The sequence below is a fragment of the Salvelinus namaycush genome, chromosome 12 (assembly GCF_016432855.1).
Source record: "Salvelinus namaycush isolate Seneca chromosome 12, SaNama_1.0, whole genome shotgun sequence".
NCBI classification, from domain to species: domain Eukaryota; kingdom Metazoa; phylum Chordata; class Actinopteri; order Salmoniformes; family Salmonidae; genus Salvelinus; species Salvelinus namaycush.
The window spans coordinates 11,568,465-11,593,020 of NC_052318.1; the positions used below are offsets into that span (position 1 = coordinate 11,568,465).

Sequence of the window (24,556 nt, forward strand, 5' to 3'; positions counted from 1 at the left end):
ACGGGGCAACTCAATTCTGCGGGGGTGCAGGATATGTCAGTGCTCTATGCAGGCTGGTAATACCTCGACAGCTGAGGTGTCAATACAGACGTTGATACATGTGGTGAAGCAGCAACCTTTTCTCACTGTGTTACAACAACCCATGTTTAGTCCTTGAGTAGAGATTGGCAGCTGGCGTGGTGACAGAAACAGCCGAAACAGCAATAGCAGCAGTAGCAGTAGTTACAACAGTGACCCCAACAGGAGCTGTCCGTTCAGCACCACAACTGAGCAGGCTGCTGTAGTTTATGCTGTAACAATATCATCAATAGAAGCCGTCTCTTCAGCACCCCCACTGTAGCAGTAGGTACAGCAGTATCCTCAATAGGAGCTGTCCCTTCAGCATCTCCACTGTAGCAGTAGGTACAGCAGTATCCTCAATAGGAGCTGTCCCTTCAGAATCTCCACTGTAGCAGTAGGTACAGCAGTATCCTCAATAGGAGCTGTCCCTTCAGAATCTCCACTGTAGCAGTAGGTACAGCAGTATCCTCAATAGGAGCTGTCCCTTCAGCATCTCCACTGTAGCAGTAGGTACAGCAGTATCCTCAATAGGAGCACCCCCACTGTAGCAGTAGTTATAACAGTACCCCCAATAGGCACTGTCCATTCACCACCCCCACTATAGCAGTAGTTACAACAGTATCCCCAATCTTCAAAACCACCACTGAGCAGGTTGCTATAGCTACTGCTGTAGCAGTACCCCTAAATAAGAGCTGTCTGTTAAGCAGGGCCATTGAGCAAGCTGTAGGTTGTATCAGCACCAAGGACAGCTCCACACCATGCCGAATACATACAGATGCTCTTGTGCTGCAATCAGGGCCCGTATTTAACGTTTCACAGTAGGGTTGCTGTTTTGCCGTTTAGGATAATAATGAACAAGATTATATGGACAAGGGTGACCTGAGCCTACATCAGCACTCTAACTGTCGGACACTTGGGCCCTGACCAACTAATGGGAAAAACCAGGCCATTGTTTGTTTATGCCTGCCTGTTTGGTGATGTGCTTGGAGTTGGTTTTGAGTAGTTTTGCAGTGCTCTGGCTGCTTTTTATAATTCAAACAAACCAATATCTGAAACCTGAAAGCACGGTTTGAATGTATAACTTCTCATTGTGTCGATCTCATGGAGAGTAAGCCCTTGCATCTATAGCTTCCATATTAATTTGAGAGTGGTAAAAATGTCCAGCCACAATCGTTAAGCTTTATAGCTAACCAAGTGGCGGGGCTACCGGTTGGCCGAATAATGAATTCAGGATTATGGCTTTAACACAGTTGGCATGTCCTCAACATGACTATTGTCACAGGTTCAGGGCCCATATTCATGAACGATTAGGAGTGCTGATCTAGGATGAGATCCATGTTCCATGTTACTAAGATCTAAAAGGCAAAACTGATCCTAGATCAGCACTCCTACTCTGAGACGCGTACGGGCCCATATCTCAACACTGCTACACTAAGATACAGTTGAAGTCGAAAGTTTAAATGCACTTAGGTTGGAGTCATTAAAACTCATTTTTTAACCACTCCACACATTTCTTGTTAACAAACTGTAGTTTTGGCAAGTCGGTTAGAACATCTACTTTGTGCATGACACAAGTAATTTTTCCAACAATTGTTTAGAGACAGATTATTTCACTTATAATTCACTGTATCACAATTCCAGTGGGTCAGAAGTTTACATACACTAAGTTGACTGTGCCTTTAAACAGCTTGGAAAATTCCAGAAAATGATGGCATGGCTTTAGAAGCTTCTGATAGGCTCATTGACATAATTTGAGTCAACTGGAGGTGTACCTGTGGATGTATTTCAAGGTTACCTTCAAACTCAGTGCCTCTTTGCTTGACATCATGGGAAAATCAAAAGAAGTAAGCCAAGACCTCAGAAAAAAATGGTAGACCTCCACAACACTGGTTCATCCTTGGGAGAAATTTCCAAATGCCTGAATGTACCACGTTCATCTGTACAAACAATAGTACGCAAGTATAAACACCATGGGACCACGCAGCCGTTATACTGCTCAGGAAGGAGACGTGTTCTGTCTCCTAGAGATTAATGTACTTTGGTGCGAAAAGTGCAAATCAATCCCAGAACAAACGTAAAGGACCTTGTGAAGATGCTGGAGGAAACAGGAACAAAAGTATCTATATCCACAGTAAAACGAGTCCTATATCGACATAACCTGAAATGCCGCTCAGCAAGGAAGAAGCCACTGCTCCAAAACCGCCATAAAAAAGCCAGACTACAGTTTGCAACTGCAAATGGGGACAAAGATTGTACAACAAAAATAGAACAGTTTAGGGCCTCCCGGGTGGCGCAGTGGTCTAGGGCACTGCATCGCAGCGCCAGCTGCGCCACCAGAGACTCTGGGTTCGCGCCCAGGCTCTGTCGCAGCCGGCCGCGACCGGGAGGTCCGTGGGGCGACGCACAATTGGCCTAGCGTCGTCCGGGTTAGGGAGGGTTTGGCCGGTAGGGATATCCTTGTCTCATCGCGCACTAGCGACTCCTGTGGCGGGCCGGGCGCAGTGCGCGCTAAACAAGGGAGCCGGGTGCACGGTGTTTCCTCCGACACATTGGTGCAGCTGGCTTCCGGGTTGGAGGCGCACTGTGTTAAGAAGCATTGCGGCTTGGTTGGGTTGTGTTTCGGAGGACGCATGGCTTTCGACCTTCGTCTCTCCCGAGCCTGTACGGGAGTTGTAGCGATGAGACAAGATAGTAATTACTAGTAATTGGATACCACGAAAATTGGGGAGAAAAGGGGGTACATTTAAAAAAAAATAATAATAATAATAAAAATAAATAAAAAATAGAACAAATTTGGCCATAATGACCATCGTTATGTTTGGAGAAAAAAGGGGGAAGCCGAAGAACACCATCCCAACCATGAAGCACGGGGGTGGGGGTGCATTGCTGCAGGATGGACTGGTGCACTTCACAAAATAGATGGAATCATGAGGCAGGAAAATTATGTGGATATATTGAAGCAACATCTCAAGATATCAGTCAGGAAATTAAAGCTTAGTCGCAAATGGGTCTTCCAAATGGACAATGACCTCAAGCAAACTTCCAAAGTTGTGGCAAAATGGCTTAAGGACAACAAAGTCAAGGTATTGGAGTGGCCATCACAAAGCCCTGACCTCAATCCTATAGAAAATTTGTGGGCAGAACTGAAAAAGCGTGTGCGAGGAAGGAGGCCTACAATCCTGACTCAGTTATCAGTTACACCAGCTCTGTCAGGAGGAATGGGCCAAAATTCACCCAACTTATTGTGGGAAGCTTGTGGAAAGTTACCTGAAACGTTTGACCCAAGTTAAACAATTTAAAGGCAAATACTACCAAATACTAATTGAGTGTATGTAAACTTCTGACCCACTGGGAATGTGATGAAAGAAATAAAAGCTGAAATAAATCATTCTCTCTACTATTATTCTGACATTTCACGTTCTTAAAATAAAGTGGTGATCCTAACTGACCTAAAACAGGACATTTTTACTAGGATTAAATGTCAGGAAATGTGAAAAATTTGGTTTAAATGTATTTGGCTATGGTGTATGTAAACTTCCTACTTCAACTGTACATATGCTTGGGAGTATGTATGGACTGTGTGAATTGAAGATGTTCAGGGCTATTTAAGAAATGTTCAACTGAAATTAGCGATATAGTTTAGCTACATCCCCTCTGGGTTGAAACAGACATCTGAGAACAGGGTGAGCCGTTATCGATAGCTGTAAGAGAAGGAGAGACACACACAGAGAGAGAGAGGCTTGAGTAAGAGAGAGAGAGTGAGAGAAAGACAGTGAGAAAGACAAGGATGAAGAGATAAATCAAATCAATTTGTATTGGTTACATACACATACTGAGCATGTTATTGCGGGTGTAGCGAAACAGCAACCTTGGGAAACTCCTCTGCATTATCATTAACAGCAGACTCGTACATTTCCTCAGTAAAAAAACAATGTACTGAGCAAATGTCAAATTGTCCTTTTACCAAATTACACAAACAACAAGTGTGCGGTTAAAATTGGCAAAAAACAGACACATTTCTTTCCACAAGTCTGTGGGGTGAGACAGGGATGCAGCTTAACCCCCAACCTCTTCAACATATATATCAACGAATTGGCGAGGGCACTAGAACAGTCTGCAACACCCGACCTCACCCTACTAGAATCTGAAGTCAAATGTCTACTGTTTGCTGACGATCTGGTGCTTCAGTCCCCAACCAAGGAGGGTCTACAGCAGCACCTAGATCTTCTGTACAGATTCTGTCAGACCTGGGTCCTGACGGTAAATCTCAGTAAGACAAAAATAATGGTGTTCCAAAAAAGGTCCAGTTGCCAGGACCACAAATACAAATTCCATCTAGACACTGTTACCCTAGAGCACACAAAAAAACTGTACATACCTCAGCCTAAACATCAGCGCCACAGGTAACTTCCACAAAACTGTGAATGAACCGAGAGACAAGGCAAGAAGGGCCTTCTATGCCATCAAAAGGATCATCAAATTCGACATACCCATTAGGATCTGGCTAAAAATACTTGAATCGGTTAAATAACCCATTGCCCTTTATGGTTGTGAGATCTGGGGTCCGCTCATCAACCAAGAACTCACAAAATATGACAAATACCAAATTGAGACTGCATGCAGAATTCTGCAAAAATATCCTATGTGTACAACGTAAAACACTAAATAATGAATGCAGAGCAGAATTAGGCCGATACACTCTAATTATCATAATCCAGAAATGAGCCGTTAAATTCTACAACCACTTAAAAGGAAGCGATTCCCAAACCTTCCATAACAAAGCCATCACCTACAAAGAGATGAACCTGGAGAAGTGTCCCCTAAGCAAGCTGGTCCTGGGGCTCTGTTCACAAACACAAACACACCCCACAGAGCCCCAGGACAGCAATACAGTTAGACCCAACCAAACTATGAGAAAACAAAAAGATAATTACTTGACATATTAGAAAGAATTAACAAAAAAACAGAGCAAACTAGAATGCTTTTCGGCCCTAAACAGAGAATATACAGTGGCAGAATACCTGACCACTGTGACTGACCCAAACTTAAGGAAAGCTTTGACTATGTACAGACTCAGTGAACATAGCCTTGCCATTGAGAAAGGCCTAAGTAGGTAGACCTGGCTCTCAAAAGAAGACAGGCTATGTGGTGCACACTGCCCAAAAAATTAGGTGGAAACTGAGCTGCACTTCCTAACCTCCTACCAAATTCATGACCAAATTAAAGACACATATTTCCTTTAGAGTACACAGATCGACAAAGAATTTGAAAACAAACCCAATTTTGATAAACTCCCATATCTATTCAGTGAAATATCACAGTGTGCCATCACTGCTTCAAGATTTGTGACCTGTTGCCACAAGAAAACGGCTACCAGTGAAGAACAAACACCATTGTAAATACAACCCATATTTGTGTTTATTTATTTTCCCTTTTGTACTTTAAGTATTTGGAGATAATATGACATTTGAAATGCGTTTATTCAGTTCTTTAGGAACTTTTGTGAATGTTTATTTCACTTTTGTTTATTATCTACCTCACTTGCTTTGGCAATGTTAACATATGTTTCCATGCCAATAAAGTCCTTAAATTGAAATTGAGGGAGAGAGAGAGAGAGAGACAGAGAGAGAGAGAGAGAGAGAGAGAGAGAGGGAGGGAGGGAGGGAAAGAGAGATAGAGACAGAGGGAGAGAGAGGGGGAGAGAGAGAGAGAGAGAGAGAGAGAGAGGGAGGGAGGGAGGGAAAGAGAGATAGAGACGGAGGGAGAGAGAGAGGGGGAGAGAGAGAGAGAGAGAGAGAGAGGGGGAAAGACAGAGATAGAGAGAGAGACAGATAGAGAGAGAGAGAGAGAGGGAGAGAAAGAGAGAGAGAGAGAGAGAGAGAGAGAGAGAGAGAGAGAGAGAGAGAGAGAGAGAGAGAGAGAGAGAGGGAAGACAGAGATAGAGAGAGAGACAGATAGAGAGAGAGAGAAAGAGAGAGAGAGAGAGAGAGAGAGAGAGAGAGAGAGAGAGAGAGAGAGAGAGAGAGAGAGAGAGAGAGAGAGAGAGAGAGAGAGAGAGAGAGAGAGAGAGAGAAAGAAAAACTCTCTGACAAACCTTTTCTATTAATACTACAGCCACGCTAGGAGCTTCCTGGAAAGACACCCCTGTCCATGGAGAATACCTGTCATCTCCAGTTTCCTCACTTGGGGCCAAAGAGGGCTACCGACCAAATCTACCAATCAATCGATAGTCAAGTTTAGCAAGTTTTTGTTCGTAATAAAACTAAGGAAAGGTTACATCCCAAATGGCACCCTATTCCCTTTATAGTACACTACATTTGACCAGGGCCCATAGGCATCCCACATGGTCAAAAGTAGTTCACTAAATAGGGGATAGGGTGCCATTTGGGACGCAGCCTGTCCTTAGTTTCACCCGACATCGCTACACTTGACTATCGATTGATTGGTAGATTTGGTCTGTAGCCCTCTTTGACCCCAAGACATGCCCAAGACACACATTATTTTCGTACAGCATCCATTCACACTTCCACCGGGTTTTCACATAGAGCAGGGGTATGCGAGGTGGATTGGAGTAGGCAATGCTGGGTCTGGACCATAGAAATAGAATGACAAGAACTGACAATTACAGGTAATTCTATTTATATGGGCAATATGGCCAATATGGACCAGACCATATAAATTGAATTACTCGTAATTTCCCATTCTAGACATTCTATTTCTAAGGATTGTAGTTGCTGTAGTGTTCTGAATGCACAGAGCCATAGATACACATTAGAATAAGCATACATTATTAACGACGACATGCAGATTATAAATACATGATCATTGTATTATATAGCCTGTCTTTAGCACTTCTAGTCTATCTTGGTGGGGTTTCTACTGCCACTGTTTGCACTGTTTCTGCTAGTAAGTCCAACAAGTTTGTAGTCACACGCTTAATGTAGTCATTGCGTGCTAGGAATATGGAACCAAATACTAAACTTTTGACTACTTTAATACACATATAAGTGAATTTGTCCAAATACTTTTGGTTCCCTAAAATGGGGGGACGATGTACAAAAAGGTAATTTCTGAATGGTTCATCTGATATGGATTAAAATACCCTAAAATTAAAGCTGACAATATGCACTTTAGTAATTTTATTATTTTAAAGTTCTGGAGAAGTTCTGGAGTACAGAACCAAAACAACAAAAAATGTGTCACTACTAAAATACTTTTGGATCTCACTGTATGTACCCAGAAAATGCATAGATATGGAGCCACCTCAGATTTGGCCCCTAGGCAGCAAGACAGCCACTATCACTCCAAAATAACTAAAAACTGTAAATACATATTTAGATTCAAGTCAATGTCTCTATAGCTGAGAGTCTTATTTTTCAGATGCAATTGGAACCGAGTTGATAGCCCATAGCGTTCCAAAGTCAGAGCTAAAAGTTAGAGCCTCTAATGCCCATATCAGTTTCATATTAGCTCAATCTCCAATTTCTCTGAGTATCACAGAAACACAACACTTTGAATGAATAACAGAAACATTTTCATGACAAGTTGCTATGGATGAAATGTACGTTTTACTGCTTGACAGACAGTGTCTCTTTGCAATCATTATCAATTAGGGGTCCAAAATAACCCCTGTTGGGTTATTTTGTTGGTGCTTTTAGGGTTAAAAGTAGACTCAGTAATATGACAGTCATACACAGTGAGGATTCTCATATGTGTTAAAGGTAACACATCACTATACACATCATCAAACACAAATTTGAGAACTTACCCCGGTCGGTGTCATAGAGGAAGACAAACTTGTTCCAGTCGTAGTGGTCGAGCAGCGAGAGCAGCGCCCCACGGATGGAGGGCCGGAGCTGCAGCGTGAATTGGCTCTCTCCCTCGGTGGGGAAGCTGGGCGTGATGAGGGAGATGTGCAGCGCCCCGCAGAACGACGTCAGTGTGTGCACAGAACGCTTGTCATACAGGCCAAAGATGGCGAAGACGCCCCGTGAGTACTGCGAGCAGACTGTGAGGAAGAGGGAGGGAAGGGGGAAGAGAGAGAGAGCGAGAGAGAGAGAGAGATAGGGGGAGAGGGAGGGAGGGCGAGAGTTACTTACACATTGCAGATAGTTCACTAACCCATTCAAATCCCTACAAGAGGATCCCTTTATAGCCTATGCAATAATAACTACCCAAAATCCACAAAATATCAAATTTTCTTTGATGTTTCCATCTTAAAACATGGTTTTCTTTCCCCATCAAAATGAAATAACGACATCAGAAAGCAATAGTCGTAAGTTTAAGGAGTCTCTCTACCTCCTTTCATCACCCCTCTCTTCCTCTCTCTTTCTTCCTTCTCGCTTTCTCACCCTTTCACTGCCCTCTCCTTCCTTCTCCCCCCCCCCCTCTCTTTCTCTCTCTCTCTCTCTTTCTCTCTCTCACACACGTTCTCTCTGCTAATAAACCAGCGGCGGTATTGTGATAGGATATGACCTGTAGGAGATAAACAACACACCGGCTTTAATCTGAAAATCTGTGTGTTGAGTCTTTACATACTGTAAACACTGCAGTAACAGTTTGCTTAAGACTTCCTCATTAAACCGCCTCGATGCTGTAAATGCTTGCGCATTAAAAAACACACCATAATAGACGGTTACACTGACTTCCTCACATACTGTGAGTACGCAAATGAAAGAACGGTACACAGGGAAAAAGTATTTGAACTGTTCCATTGTAAAGGGATAAACAAGTTTTTTGTTGTTGTTTTGTTGTTGCTATGCCGGGTTTGACAGCCATATTGTTTCACAGTGCTACAGTGCTGTTGATTGTCCATTTCTCTGCGGCTTGCAAATGCCTAAAGCTAAAGCAGAAGAAAGAGAAGAGGAGAGAGGGACAGAGAGAGAGCGTGTGAGAGAGAGGAGAGACAGACAGAGACAGAGAGAGAGAGAGAGAGAGAGAGAGAGAGAGAGAGAGAGAGAGAGAGAGAGAGAGAGAATAAGAGAGAGAGAGTGAGTTTTAAAAAACTTGATTGGGTCTGGGAAACCACAACACAATAAACACTCAAACAAACAAAAGCATGGTTAAACATCAATTAAAAACACAACACCAAATCTTCCTCTAAGTTAACAAGCACAACAACCTCTGAATACCCCATATGCTCATAAACAACCCAATGTAATTAACCAGTGTATAACAGGCAAACTCAGCCCTTAGTCTGCCAAATTGCTAATTTAGCTGCTCCTGACACAAAGTTAAGTAAGAGAACTACACCCCTTCGGCTAAACTTGTACTTTGGCCCAAATGTGACTCGTTTCAGGAAACTAGGCGTGTGTCACGAGTCACTACTTCATAGGAGAGCAGTTTGAACGTAAACTTTGGGGTACGTATTTTGGCAGAAATGCTTCTGGATCATGTGAACTTTCATGTGCCTTAATAACAAACTTCTATGCCATCGGTAAATAAGAATACAATTGTTAAATTACAAGCCTAGTTGGTTTAACCACAGAAAAAGTCAGCAACCTTCCTGCTAGCCATGATTGACTGAGATAATGAGTGGGCTGGACATGCCGAGAGATGAGTTCGGATTGGTCTGCCATGTAGCACGCTTCTGTCTATAAAATGAGCTGGTCAGTATGTGTAGGTAATCCTACACAATCCTGTTGCTTTCCACTTTCTGAAGGACCAAGTTTTGAAATAACTGGAATTAGGGTATGATAGCTAAGGAAATGGAGTAAACACCTGTCTCCGGATTACATCTTCAAACTAAGGGCAACCATGGTATCCGTGACAGAGAGAGAAGCGTCCATCCATGTATAAGATAGTAAGATAGTCTAGCTAGCTACATTTTCAGATATTACACATTTCAAATTTAGTCAGAAATTCGTTTTCAATTCAAGTTAAAATCTAACGTTAGCTGGCTGGCTCGCTAGCTAACGTTACGTGTATGATCTGTGTAGTAATATTATTCATATCTCAGAGCCATTTGTTTTGCTAGTTATAGCCTAATGTTAGTAAATGTTGACAAAAAAGCGTAATGAAATTGTTGCCATACAGTAAACTCATCCAAGACAAAAAAAACATCCCCAAACTCAAAGGCTTTCATTGTTTTGAAAAAGCACTGGTGGTCCACACGGTCAAAAGCCTTCTCCTGACAGTTTACAAATGTCTAAAACATGTCTAAAACATCTCTTATTAGAAACAAGTTATCTCATTAGAGCGATCAGGTACACAGTAAGACTAGTCATTGAGGACCAACAGCCCCAGATATTATTTCAACCTGTTTGAGAGACACTTAGATATCTTTTTATATTCTGCACATAGCAATGCAACAGGTCGGCAATTTTTTAAAGAGCCAAATCCCCCTTTTTTGGCAACAATGAAAGCACAGCACGTTGACAGGATACAGAAAGAGAACCCTCATGAAAAGATTCACACACTACTTCATAACAATCCCCCCCAATAGATCCCCATAAGTGCTTATAGAAATCAGATGGTAAACCATCGATGCCAGGGGCTCGGCCTGATGAGCGCTGCATAACTGCAGTAGACAGCTCCTGCAGAGTAATGTCAAAGTCCAAAGCAGCTCCCTGCTCAGGGCCCAATTGAGGAAGTCCATGTAACAACTGTTCAGCACACAGAGGATCACAATCCTCCTCCTTATAGAGGGCAGAGTAGAAAAACACGTCATGTTGGCGCATCTCACCGTCATCCGTGGTCACCTTCCCATCAGGGAGACGAAGGCAGACCATCTGTTTACGTTGCAATGTCGACTGTCCTAGGTTAAAAAAAAGTGCTAGGAGCATCCATATCCTTGAGGGTAGCAAAGCAAGACCTAATAAACTCACTCTTCACTCTTTAATGTAAAAACGACCTCAGTTCATGTCTCTTGCCCTGTAAATTCATGACAAGTCCGGGGTCATTCTGAGTGAGCAACTTCGATTCAATATAATTTGATGTCCTGTTCAAGGGCCCTGATAGTCTCTTTAACTTCAATACTAGACAGAGCAGTATACTGTTGACAAAACACATGTATTTGGGCCTTCCCAACCTCCCACCATTGTCTCAAGGACTCAAAAATCTATTTAATAATCCTCAATTTTTCCCAAAACAACAAAAACCTTTCACAAAACATGTCGCCATGTAATAACTTACCATTAAATAGCAATAAGGTGATGACCTTCGTGGACAAGACAAGTGAATATCAACAGTAACAATATGGTGATCAGAAAAACCCTACCACAGTAGCGGTCAGATACATACAACCTCTCTAATCTCGCTGCACTGACACCACCTTCATTAACTTTTAGCCATGTGTACTGCCTAACTTTTGCATTTCTTACTCTCCACACATCAGAAACCTCAATCTCAGTTAATAGACCAGACAGACAAATTGCTGACCGCAAGTGAGGTTCTTCAGCAGTGCGATCAACAGTAAAATCTACTGTACATTTCCAGTCCCTCCCTAAAACCATATATCCCTCTTGGTCACACTGTCTTAAGGTTTCCTTTATTTGATCAAATACAGCAATACGTTCTGTACCCTCATTGGGAGCATAAACATTCCAAAAAAACAACAACAAAAATGCATCGCCTTGACCAATAAAACCCGACCCTTGACATTCTGTCACGCCCTGGCCTTAGTTATCTTAGTTTTCTTTATTATTTTAGGTCAGGGTGTGACATGGGGGAAGTTTGTGTGTTTTTGTCTAGTCTAGGGTGTTTGTATTGTATAGGGGGTTTGTAGAGTTCATGGGGTTGTGTTCAGTGTAGGTGTTTATGTAAGTCTATGGTTGCCTGGATTGGTTCTCAATCAGAGACAGCTGTCTATCGTTGTCTCTGATTGGGAGCCATATTTAAGGCAGCCATAGGCATTAGGTAGGCTGTGGGTAATTGTCTATGTTTGACGTTAGTAGCTTGTGTATGCACTTTCGTTTGTAGCTTCACGGTCGTTTTTTGTTTAGTTTTGTATTAGTGTTCTTTTTCATCTTCAAATAAAGAAGATGTATTTATATCACACTGCGCCTTGGTCCTCTCTCTCACAATACGAAGACGATCGTGACACATTCTCTGTTGTAGATACCACAGTCACCCGTAAGTCTGAGGAAAACAAAATTGCCACCCCAGCACTGAAATTAGTACCATGACGGAATATATGCTGCACCTCCCACCACATACCCCAGTAAACCTCATTAGCCTCATCACTATCTATCTCCTGTAGAAAAACGTAATTAAGCCTTTTCTGTTTTATTACTTCTAATACCCAAGCCCTCTTATTCCTGTCCCTTCCCCCATTAATATTGAGAGAACCGACCCTTAGTACCTCCATATAGAAAAGAGAAAGGAAAAACAGAAGAAACCACAAAGAAACCAGACAAAGAGAAAAAAGCACCCTATGAGGCATGATAATCATCATTGTTTTAATGTTATCTTAACCTTACCATGTTTCCCACTACATTTTGCTGCTGTGACAGCAGTAACACATTTCCTCAAGCGGAAAAGCTTCTTCACACTCAACTGGTCTAACCCTACCGTCTTCTGTAACACCACAGCTGACCTCACAAACTAATCAACATTTAAAAAAATCTGCCAATTTAACAGATTTCCCAAAAGTCTGGTCCAGGAACCCATTTACCTCATCTACATTGTAAATTGAGTCGTCGCCAGCTGCTACTATACCAACGGGGATATCAGACATGTCCATATCCTCCTCAATGGAGGCCACAGACCCCTGACTCCTCTCTGCCATATCCCTCTCAACACTTGCACCCCATCACTCGTACCGGGCATCTCCTCCATTGCCTGGGAGACTAGCCCCACCTGAACCCCCTCAAATCAAATGTATTGGTCACATACACATGGTTAGCAGATGTTATTGAGAGTGTAGCGAAATACTTGTGCATCTGTACGCTCGCCAAATAGCCTACAGTCAACCAATCGACAAATGGTTTTGGGAATGGGCAGAGAAAGTCAACGTCCATCCATGGCCGCAAAAAGGACAATGTCGGAGTTGAATTCAATAAGAGTTGCAAAATGTAGAGTTGAAAATAAAGAGAAGGGAGGCCAGACAAGTCATTTTTGGGAAAGATTTGATGAAGTGGTAAAAGAGGATGATAGCAGTGTCTATGTCAGGCTCCCAAACTGCCGGCCCGCGGGTGGTTTTATTTGGCCCCCCAAGTTCTCCAAGTATTCCCACACGTAATAAAGACACACATGATCGTATACAAATGTAAGCAAGGTTTCAAATGATTATGTTTTAGTCAAACATTATATCTGTTTGGGCTCCTTGCGGTCAATTTGCAGTCTACAAATGATTTGTAATTATGTTCCGGCCTCCCGACCAGCCGCTCAAGAAGAAATGGTCCCGCGGCTGAATCTAGTTGATGATCCCTGGTCTACGTTATGTGTGAGGATTGTGCGGTGCTATACAACTTTGACTGTCACAAGATGGGGACTTCAAATAGGCCTATGACAAGTCAAGGGAACTGTTGCCGACTGTTCAGATGGGTTAAATAGAAACTGAAATCTGGACACTGACTGTAGGTCTATAACCTCTCACACAGTCTTAATATTAACTCCTGCAGAATTAAGCATTTCTTTCAGTAAAATGATAAACCAAATGTAGGCTTATTTTGACTTGGGAACAGAAGTGGAGTAATATGATTTCTTTCAGCATCTTGAGAGAACGCGAATGCGCAGTTAGATACCATCTGTAGAGGTGCTATCTTTATCAGCATCATAAAAGCTCATAGTATTTCAACCACATACAATATGCATCTGAGACAAACTGATGTTATTTGAAAATTTTGCAAAGACAATCTTTCCCAGTTATTGCATTTTCTCCCCGGTCCCTAATCATCTTTGTGAAAGAAGCAGATACGGCATAGAAAACTTTACCGATGTCAACTAGATTAAAGCATTAATTCTATCGATTTATGACATTATTCTGGTGAGCAAGGGTTTATTTAGTATTCTAAGGCAACATAGGGCTAATGACAGAAGCGAAGCTGCTTGTATGTAATTATAGACAATATGACTAACAAATAGCCTACCAAAATGTCGGAAATTATAAGCAGAAACATATCTAAATCAGGCAACAACAAAAAATCCTGCCACCCGTCAATAAATTGCTCCGCCGTCTCTGACTCTAGCCTACAGTGTAATTTCTATATTAGCGGTTTAGGGTGCGGACCTCAGATTTTCACTTTATCACATATATTTGGGCGGTTGCGGATGGGTTATTAGCAATTGTGGGCGGGTGCGGGTGACAAAACAGCTGACCCCGTACCACTAACACACACACACTGGACCAGTGTATTGTGTTATGCTGCATCATATTTTAGCCTAGCACATCATGTAGCTTTGTGTGTCATATCACTGTCTGTTTAGGATCATGTCGTAGTCAGTTTAGGATCATGGCGTAGTCAGTTTAGGATCATAGCGTGGTCTGTGTAGTCAGTTTAGGATCATGGCATAGTCTGTGTAGTCTGTTTAGGATCATGGCATAGTCTGTGTAGTCTGTTTAGGATCATGGCGTAGTCTGTGTAGTCTTTTTTGGATCATGGTGTAGTCTGTGTAGTCTGTTTAGGATCATGTCGTAGTCTGTATAGTCTGTTAGGATCATGGTGTGGTCTGTGCAGTCTGTTTAGTATCATGTCGTAGTCTGTTTAGGATCATGTCGTAGTCTGTTTAGTATCATGTCGTAGTCTGTTTAGTATCATGTCGTAGTCTGTTTAGTATCATGTCGTAGTCTGTTTAGGATCACGTCGTAGTCTGTTTAGGATCACGTCGTAGTCTGTTTAGTATCATGTCGTAGTCTGTTTAGTATCATGTCGTAGTCTGTTTAGGATCATGTCGTAGTCTGTTTAGTATCATGTCGTAGTCTGTTTAGTATCATGTCGTAGTCTGTTTAGGATCATGTCGTAGTCTGTTTAGGATCATGTCGTAGTCTGTTTAGGATCACGTCGTAGTCTGTTTAGGATCACGTCGTAGTCTGTTTAGTATCATGTCGTAGTCTGTTTAGGATCATGTCGTAGTCTGTTTAGTATCATGTCGTAGTCTGTTTAGTATCATGTCGTAGTCTGTTTAGTATCATGTCGTAGTCTGTTTAGTATCATGTCGTAGTCTGTTTAGTATCATGTCGTAGTCTGTTTAGTATCATGTCGTAGTCTGTTTAGTATCATGTCGTAGTCTGTTTAGGATCATGTCGTAGTCTGTTTAGGATCATGTCGTAGTCTGTTTAGTATCATGTCGTAGTCTGTTTAGTATCATGTCGTAGTCTGTTTAGTATCATGTCGTAGTCTGTTTAGGATCATGTCGTAGTCTGTTTAGGATCATGTCGTAGTCTGTTTAGGATCACGTCGTAGTCTGTTTAGGATCACGTCGTAGTCTGTTTAGGATCACGTCGTAGTCTGTTTAGTATCACGTCGTAGTCTGGTTAGTATCATGTCGTAGTCTGTTTAGTATCATGTCGTAGTCTGTTTAGTATCATGTCGTAGTCTGTTTAGTATCATGTCGTAGTCTGTTTAGTATCATGTCGTAGTCTGTTTAGGATCATGTCGTAGTCTGTTTAGTATCATGTCGTAGTCTGTTTAGGATCATGTCGTAGTCTGTTTAGGATCACGTCGTAGTCTGTTTAGGATCATGTCGTAGTCTGTTTAGGATCACGTCGTAGTCTGTTTAGGATCACGTCGTAGTCTGTTTAGTATCATGTCGTAGTCTGTTTAGGATCATGTCGTAGTCTGTTTAGTATCATGTCGTAGTCTGTTTAGTATCATGTCGTAGTCTGTTTAGGATCATGTCGTAGTCTGTTTAGGATCATGTCGTAGTCTGTTTAGGATCACGTCGTAGTCTGTTTAGGATCACGTCGTAGTCTGTTTAGGATCACGTCGTAGTCTGTTTAGGATCACGTCGTAGTCTGTTTAGTATCACGTCGTAGTCTGTTTAGTATCATGTCGTAGTCTGTTTAGTATCACGTCGTAGTCTGTTTAGTATCATGTCGTAGTCTGTTTAGTATCATGTCGTAGTCTGTTTAGTATCATGTCGTAGTCTGTTTAGGATCATGTCGTAGTCTGTTTAGTATCATGTCGTAGTCTGTTTAGGATCATGTCGTAGTCTGTTTAGTATCATGTCGTAGTCTGTTTAGTATCATGTCGTAGTCTGTTTAGTATCATGTCGTAGTCTGTTTAGTATCATGTCGTAGTCTGTTTAGTATCATGTCGTAGTCTGTTTAGGATCACGTCGTAGTCTGTTTAGGATCACGTCGTAGTCTGTTTAGTATCACGTCGTAGTCTGTTTAGGATCATGTCGTAGTCTGTTTAGGATCATGTCGTAGTCTGTTTAGTATCATGTCGTAGTCTGTTTAGTATCATGTCGTACTCTGTTTAGGATCACGTCGTAGTCTGTTTAGTATCACGTCGTAGTCTGTTTAGTATCATGTCGTAGTCTGTTTAGGATCATGTCGTAGTCTGTTTAGTATCATGTCGTAGTCTGTTTAGGATCATGTCGTAGTCTGTTTAGGATCACGTCGTAGTCTGTTTAGGATCACGTCGTAGTCTGTTTAGGATCATGTCGTAGTCTGTTTAGGATCACGTCGTAGTCTGTTTAGTATCATGTCGTAGTCTGTTTAGGATCATGTCGTAGTCTGTTTAGGATCACGTCGTAGTCTGTTTAGGATCATGTCGTAGTCTGTTTAGGATCACGTCGTAGTCTGTTTAGGATCACGTCGTAGTCTGTTTAGGATCACGTCGTAGTCTGTTTAGGATCACGTCGTAGTCTGTTTAGTATCATGTCGTAGTCTGTTTAGGATCATGTCGTAGTCTGTTTAGTATCATGTCGTAGTCTGTTTAGTATCATGTCGTAGTCTGTTTAGGATCATGTCGTAGTCTGTTTAGGATCATGTCGTAGTCTGTTTAGGATCACGTCGTAGTCTGTTTAGTATCATGTCGTAGTCTGTTTAGTATCATGTCGTAGTCTGTTTAGTATCATGTCGTAGTCTGTTTAGGATCATGTCGTAGTCTGTTTAGGATCATGTCGTAGTCTGTTTAGGATCACGTCGTAGTCTGTTTAGTATCACGTCGTAGTCTGTTTAGTATCATGTCGTAGTCTGTTTAGTATCATGTCGTAGTCTGTTTAGTATCATGTCGTAGTCTGTTTAGTATCATGTCGTAGTCTGTTTAGTATCATGTCGTAGTCTGTTTAGGATCATGTCGTAGTCTGTTTAGTATCATGTCGTAGTCTGTTTAGTATCATGTCGTAGTCTGTTTAGTATCATGTCGTAGTCTGTTTAGTATCATGTCGTAGTCTGTTTAGTATCATGTCGTAGTCTGTTTAGGATCATGTCGTAGTCTGTTTAGGATCACGTCGTAGTCTGTTTAGTATCATGTCGTAGTCTGTTTAGGATCATGTCGTAGTCTGTTTAGGATCATGTCGTAGTCTGTTTAGTATCATGTCGTAGTCTGTTTAGTATCATGTCGTACTCTGTTTAGGATCACGTCGTAGTCTGTTTAGTATCACGTCGTAGTCTGTTTAGTATCATGTCGTAGTCTGTTTAGGATCATGTCGTAGTCTGTTTAGTATCATGTCGTAGTCTGTTTAGGATCATGTCGTAGTCTGTTTAGGATCACGTCGTAGTCTGTTTAGGATCACGTCGTAGTCTGTTTAGGATCATGTCGTAGTCTGTTTAGGATCACGTCGTAGTCTGTTTAGTATCATGTCGTAGTCTGTTTAGGATCATGTCGTAGTCTGTTTAGGATCACGTCGTAGTCTGTTTAGGATCATGTCGTAGTCTGTTTAGGATCATGTCGTAGTCTGTTTAGGATCATGTCGTAGTCTGTTTAGGATCACGTCGTAGTCTGTTTAGGATCATGTCGTAGTCTGTTTAGGATCATGTCGTAGTCTGTTTAGTATCATGTCGTAGTCTGTTTAGGATCATGTCGTAGTCTGTTTAGGATCACGTCGTAGTCTGTTTAGGATCACGTCGTAGTCTGTTTAGGATCACGTCGTAGTCTGTTTAGGATCATGTCGTAGTCTGTTTAGGATCATGGCGTAGTCTGTTTAGGATCATGTCGTAGTCTGTTTAGGATCATGTCGTAGTCTGTTTAGGATCATGTCGTAGTCTGTTTAGGATCATGTCGTAGTCTGTTTAGGATCATGTCGTAGTCTGTTTAGGATCATGTCGTAGTCTGTTTAGGATCACGTCGTAGTCTGTTTAGGATCACGTCGTAGTCTGTTTAGGATCATGTCGTAGTCTGTTTAGGATCACGTCGTAGTCTGTTTAGGATCACGTCGTAGTCTGTTTAGGATCATGTCGTAGTCTGTTTAGGATCATGTCGTAGTCTGTTTAGGATCACGTCGTAGTCTGTTTAGGATCATGTCGTAGTCTGTTTAGGATCATGTCGTAGTCTGTTTAGGATCATGTCGTAGTCTGTTTAGTATCATGTCGTAGTCTGTTTAGGATCATGTCGTAGTCTGTTTAGGATCACGTCGTAGTCTGTTTAGTATCACGTCGTAGTCTGTTTAGTATCACGTCGTAGTCTGTTTAGGATCATGTCGTAGTCTGTTTAGTATCATGTCGTAGTCTGTTTAGGATCATGTCGTAGTCTGTTTAGGATCACGTCGTAGTCTGTTTAGTATCATGTCGTAGTCTGTTTAGTATCATGTCGTAGTCTGTTTAGGATCATGTCGTAGTCTGTTTAGGATCATGTCGTAGTCTGTTTAGTATCATGTCGTAGTCTGTTTAGTATCATGTCGTAGTCTGTTTAGGATCATGTCGTAGTCTGTTTAGTATCATGTCGTAGTCTGTTTAGGATCACGTCGTAGTCTGTTTAGGATCATGTCGTAGTCTGTTTAGTATCATGTCGTAGTCTGTTTAGTATCATGTCGTAGTCTGTTTAGTATCATGTCGTAGTCTGTTTAGTATCACGTCGTAGTCTGTTTAGGATCATGTCGTAGTCTGTTTAGGATCACGTCGTAGTCTGTTTAGGATCATGTCGTAGTCTGTTTAGTATCATGTCGTAGTCTGTTTAGGATCACGTCGTAGTCTGTTTAGGATCATGTCGTAGTCTGTTTAGTATCATGTCGTAGTCTGTTTAGGATCACGTCGTAGTCTGTTTAGTATCATGTTGTAGTCTGTTTAGTATCACGTCGTAGTCTGTTTAGTATCATGTCGTAGTCTGTTTAGGATCATGTCGTAGTCTGTTTAGTATCATGTCGTAGTCTGTTTAGTATCATGGCGTAGTCAGTTTAGGATCACGTCGTAGTCGGTTTAGGATCATGGCGTGGTCGGTTTAGGATCATGTTGTAGTCAGTTTAGGATCACGTCGTAGTCTGTTTAGGATCACGTCGTAGTCAGTTTAGGATCATGTCCTAGTCTGTTTAGTATCATGTCTTAGTCTGTTTAGTATCATGTCGTAGTCTGTTTAGTATCACGTCGTAGTCTGTTTAGGATCACGTCGTAGTCTGTTTAGGATCATGTCGTAGTCTGTTTAGGATCATGGCGTAGTCTGTTTAGGATCATGTTGTAGTCAGTTTAGGATCATGTCCTAGTCTGTTTAGTATCATGTCGTAGTCTGTTTAGTATCATGTCGTAGTCTGTTTAGTATCATGTCGTAGTCTGTTTAGTATCATGTCGTAGTCTGTTTAGTATCATGTCGTAGTCTGTTTAGGATCACGTCGTAGTCTGTTTAGGATCACGTCGTAGTCTGTTTAGGATCATGTCGTAGTCTGTTTAGTATCATGTCGTAGTCTGTTTAGTATCATGTCGTAGTCTGTTTAGTATCACGTCGTAGTCTGTTTAGTATCACGTCGTAGTCTGTTTAGGATCATGTCGTAGTCTGTTTAGGATCATGTCGTAGTCTGTTTAGTATCACGTCGTAGTCTGTTTAGTATCATGTCGTAGTCTGTTTAGTATCACGTCGTAGTCTGTTTAGTATCACGTCGTAGTCTGTTTAGTATCATGTCGTAGTCTGTTTAGTATCACGTCGTAGTCTGTTTAGTATCACGTCGTAGTCTGTTTAGGATCACGTCGTAGTCTGTTTAGGATCATGTCGTAGTCTGTTTAGGATCATGGCGTAGTCTGTTTAGGATCATGTTGTAGTCAGTTTAGGATCATGTCGTAGTCTGTTTAGGATCATGTCGTAGTCTGTTTAGGATCACGTCGTAGTCTGTTTAGGATCATGTCGTAGTCTGTTTAGTATCATGTCGTAGTCTGTTTAGTATCATGTCGTAGTCTGTTTAGTATCATGTCGTAGTCTGTTTAGTATCACGTCGTAGTCTGTTTAGGATCATGTCGTAGTCTGTTTAGGATCACGTCGTAGTCTGTTTAGGATCATGTCGTAGTCTGTTTAGTATCATGTCGTAGTCTGTTTAGGATCACGTCGTAGTCTGTTTAGGATCATGTCGTAGTCTGTTTAGTATCATGTCGTAGTCTGTTTAGGATCACGTCGTAGTCTGTTTAGTATCATGTTGTAGTCTGTTTAGTATCACGTCGTAGTCTGTTTAGTATCATGTCGTAGTCTGTTTAGGATCATGTCGTAGTCTGTTTAGTATCATGTCGTAGTCTGTTTAGTATCATGGCGTAGTCAGTTTAGGATCACGTCGTAGTCGTTTAGGATCATGGCGTGGTCCAAGGTTTAGGATCCATGTTGTAGTCAGTTAGGATCACGTCGTAGTCTGTTTAGATCACGTCGTAGTCACTACGACGTGATCCTAACGACAACGCATGATACTAAACAGGACTGACTACATGCTTACCAGACTAGGACATGATCTAAACTGACTACGACGTGATCTCTAAACAGACTACACATGATACTAAACAGACTGACAAAATGAATACTAAACAGACTACGACGTGATCATAAACAGACTACGACTGATCCTAAACTGACTAACATGATCCTAACAGACTACGACATGATACTAAACAGACTACGACATGATACTAAATCACTATGACATGATCCTAACTGACTACGACTGACCTAAACAGACTATACGACGTGATCCAAACTGACTACAACATGATCCTAAACAGACTACGACATGACCTAAACAGACTAACGACATGATCCAAACAGACTAGGACATGTCCTAAAACGACTACAACATGATCCTAAACATACTACGCCATGATCCTAAACAGACTACGACATGATCAAAACAACTACACGAATCATAAACAGACTACGACTTGATACTACAGACTAACTACTACGTGATCCTAAACAGACTACGACATGATCCTAAACAGACTAACGACATGATCCTAAACAGACTACGACGTGATACTAACAGACTACGTACGTGATACTAACAGCTAAACGCCATTATCCTAAAACTATACTACGACATGATACTAAACAGACTAGGACTGATACTAAACAGACTACGGACATGATACTACAACAAGACTACGACGTGATACTAAACAACCAATAACAGGATACTAAACAGACTACGACAGTGATTACTAAACACTAGACATGAACAAACAGACTACGACATGATCCTAAACAGACTACGACGTTATCCTAAACTGACTACAACATGATCCTAAACAGACTACGACATGATCCCTAAACAGACTACGACATGATCCTAAGCAGACTAGATCATGCCTAAACTGCTACAACAATATCCTAAACAGACTACGCATGATCCTAAACAGACTACGACATGATCCTAAAACGACTACGACGTGATCCTAAACAGACTACGACTGATACTAAACAGACTACGACATGATCCTAACAGACTACGACGTGATCCTAAACAGACTACGACATGATACTAAGCGACTAGACTGATCCTAAACAGACTACGACGTGATCCTAACAGACTACGACATGATACTAAACAGACTACACATGATCTAACAGAACTACGACATGATACAAACAGACTAGACATGATACTAACAGACTACGACTGATCCTAAACATACTACGACTTGATCCTAAACAGACTACGCATGATACTAAACAGACTACTTGATACTAAACAGACTACACGTGATACTAACAGACTACGACGTGATCCTAAACAGACTACGACATAATACTAAACAGACTACGACGTGATCCTAAACAGACTATCGACATGATACTAACAGACTACGACCGACTGATACTAAACAGACTACGACGTGATCCTAAACAGACTAGAGACATGATACTAAACAGACTAGACATGATCCTAAACTGACTACGACGTGATCCCTAAACAGACTACGACGTGATCCTAAACAGACTACGACATGATCCTAAACAGACTACGACGTGATCCTAAACAGACTACGACGTGATCCTACTAACTGCTACAACATGATCCTAAACAGACTACGACATGATCCAAACAGACTACGACATGAGACTAAACAGACACGACATGATCCTAACGACTACGACATGATACTAAACAGACTAGAGCAATGATCCTAAACTGACTACGACGTGATCCTAACATAACTACAACATGATCCTAAACAGACTACGACATGATACTAACACGACTAGGACATATCCTAACTGACTACGACGTGATCCTAAAAGACTACGACGTGATCCTAAACAGACTACGTACATGATCCTAAACAGACTACGACATGATCCTAAACAGACTACGACAATGATACTAAACAGACTACGACATGATCCTAAACAGACTACCATGATACTAAACAGACTACGACATGATACTAACAGCGACGACGTGATACTAAACAGACTAACGACTGATCCTAAACAACTACGACATTATAACAACCAGACTACTACATGATACTAAACAGACTAGGACATGATCCTAAACTGAATACGACTTGATCCTAAACAACTACGACGTGATACTAACAGACTACAACATGATACTAAACAGACTACGACGTGATCCTAACAGACTACACTTGATCCTAAACTGACTACAACATGATCCTAACAGACTAAACGACATGATCCTAAACAGACTACGACATGATACTAACCAAGACTAGGACATGATCCTAAACTGACTACGACGTATCCTAACAGACTACGACGTGATCCTAAACTGACTACAACATGATCCTAACAACTACGACATGATCCTAAACAGACTACACATGATCCTAACCAGACTAGGACATGATCCTAAACTGACTACAACATATCCTAACAGACAGACTACGCCATGATCCTAACAACTACGACATGATCCTAAACGACTACGCTATAACTAAACGACTACGCACTGATACTAAACAGACTACTACGTGATCCTAAACAGACTACGACGTGATCCTAAACAGACTACGACATGCTCCTAAAACATACTACGACTGAATCCTAAACAGACTACGACGTGATACTAAACAACTACGACTATACTAACAGACTCACGTGATACTAAACAGACTACGACATGTACTAAACAGACTAGGAATGATACAAACAGACTAGGACATGATACTAAACAGACTACGACGTGATACTAAACAGACTAGACGTGATACAAACAGACTACGACGTGATCTAAACAGACTAGGACATGAGATACTAACAGACTACGACATGATCCTAACAGACTACGACGTGATCCTAACTGACTACAATGATCCTAAACAGACTACGACATGAATCCTAAAACAGACTACGACATGATCCTAAACAGACTAGGATCATTGATCCTAAACTGACTACACACTGATCCTAAACAGACTATACCCTGATCCTAAACAGACTACGACTGATATCATAAACAGACTACGACGTGATCCTAAACAGACTACGACGATGATACTAAACAGACTACGACGTGATACTAACAGACGACTACGACTGTGATACTAAACAGACTACGACGTGATACTAAACAGACTACGACGTGATCCTAAACAGACTACTACATTGATCCTACAACAGACTACGACATGATACTAAACGAACTACGACATGATACTAAAACACACTAGGACATGATCCTAAACTGACTACGACGTGATCCTAAACAGACTACACTTGATCCTAAACTAACTACAACATGATCCTAAAACAGACTACGACATGATCCTAAACAGACTACGACATGATCCTAAACAGACTAAGGACATGATCTAAACTGACTACAACATGATCCTAAACAGACTACGCATGATCCTAAACAGACTACGACATGATCCTAAACAGACTACGACGTGATACTAAACGGACTACGAAGTGATACTAACAACTACGACGTGACCTAACGACTACGACATGATCCTAAACAGACTACGACATGATCCTAAACAGACTACGACGTTATCCTAACAGACTACGACGTGATACTAAACAGACTATGACTACATGATACTACAGACTACGACATGATACTACAACTAGGACATGATACTAAACAGACTAGGAACGTTGATACTAAACAGACTACGACGTGATACTAAACAGACTAGGACATGATACTAACAGACTACGACGTGATACTAAACAGACTGACGACATGATCATAAACAGACTATCCGACTTGATCCTAAACAGCTAACATA

The 24,556-nt window shown here is 41.5% G+C and overlaps 1 protein-coding gene across 3 annotated transcripts in view; it reads right to left on the reverse strand.

Annotated features, from left to right (window-relative positions):
• The window catches only part of LOC120056894 (glutamate receptor 4), a 226,099-nt gene that overhangs the window by 74,877 nt on the left and 126,666 nt on the right, over positions 1-24,556 (reverse strand). For all 3 annotated transcript variants that reach the window (XM_039005160.1, XM_039005159.1, XM_039005161.1), the window contains exon 3: positions 7,829-8,068. In XM_039005160.1, the coding sequence (XP_038861088.1) occupies positions 7,829-8,068 (240 nt within the window). The remainder of the gene's footprint in view (positions 1-7,828; positions 8,069-24,556) is intronic.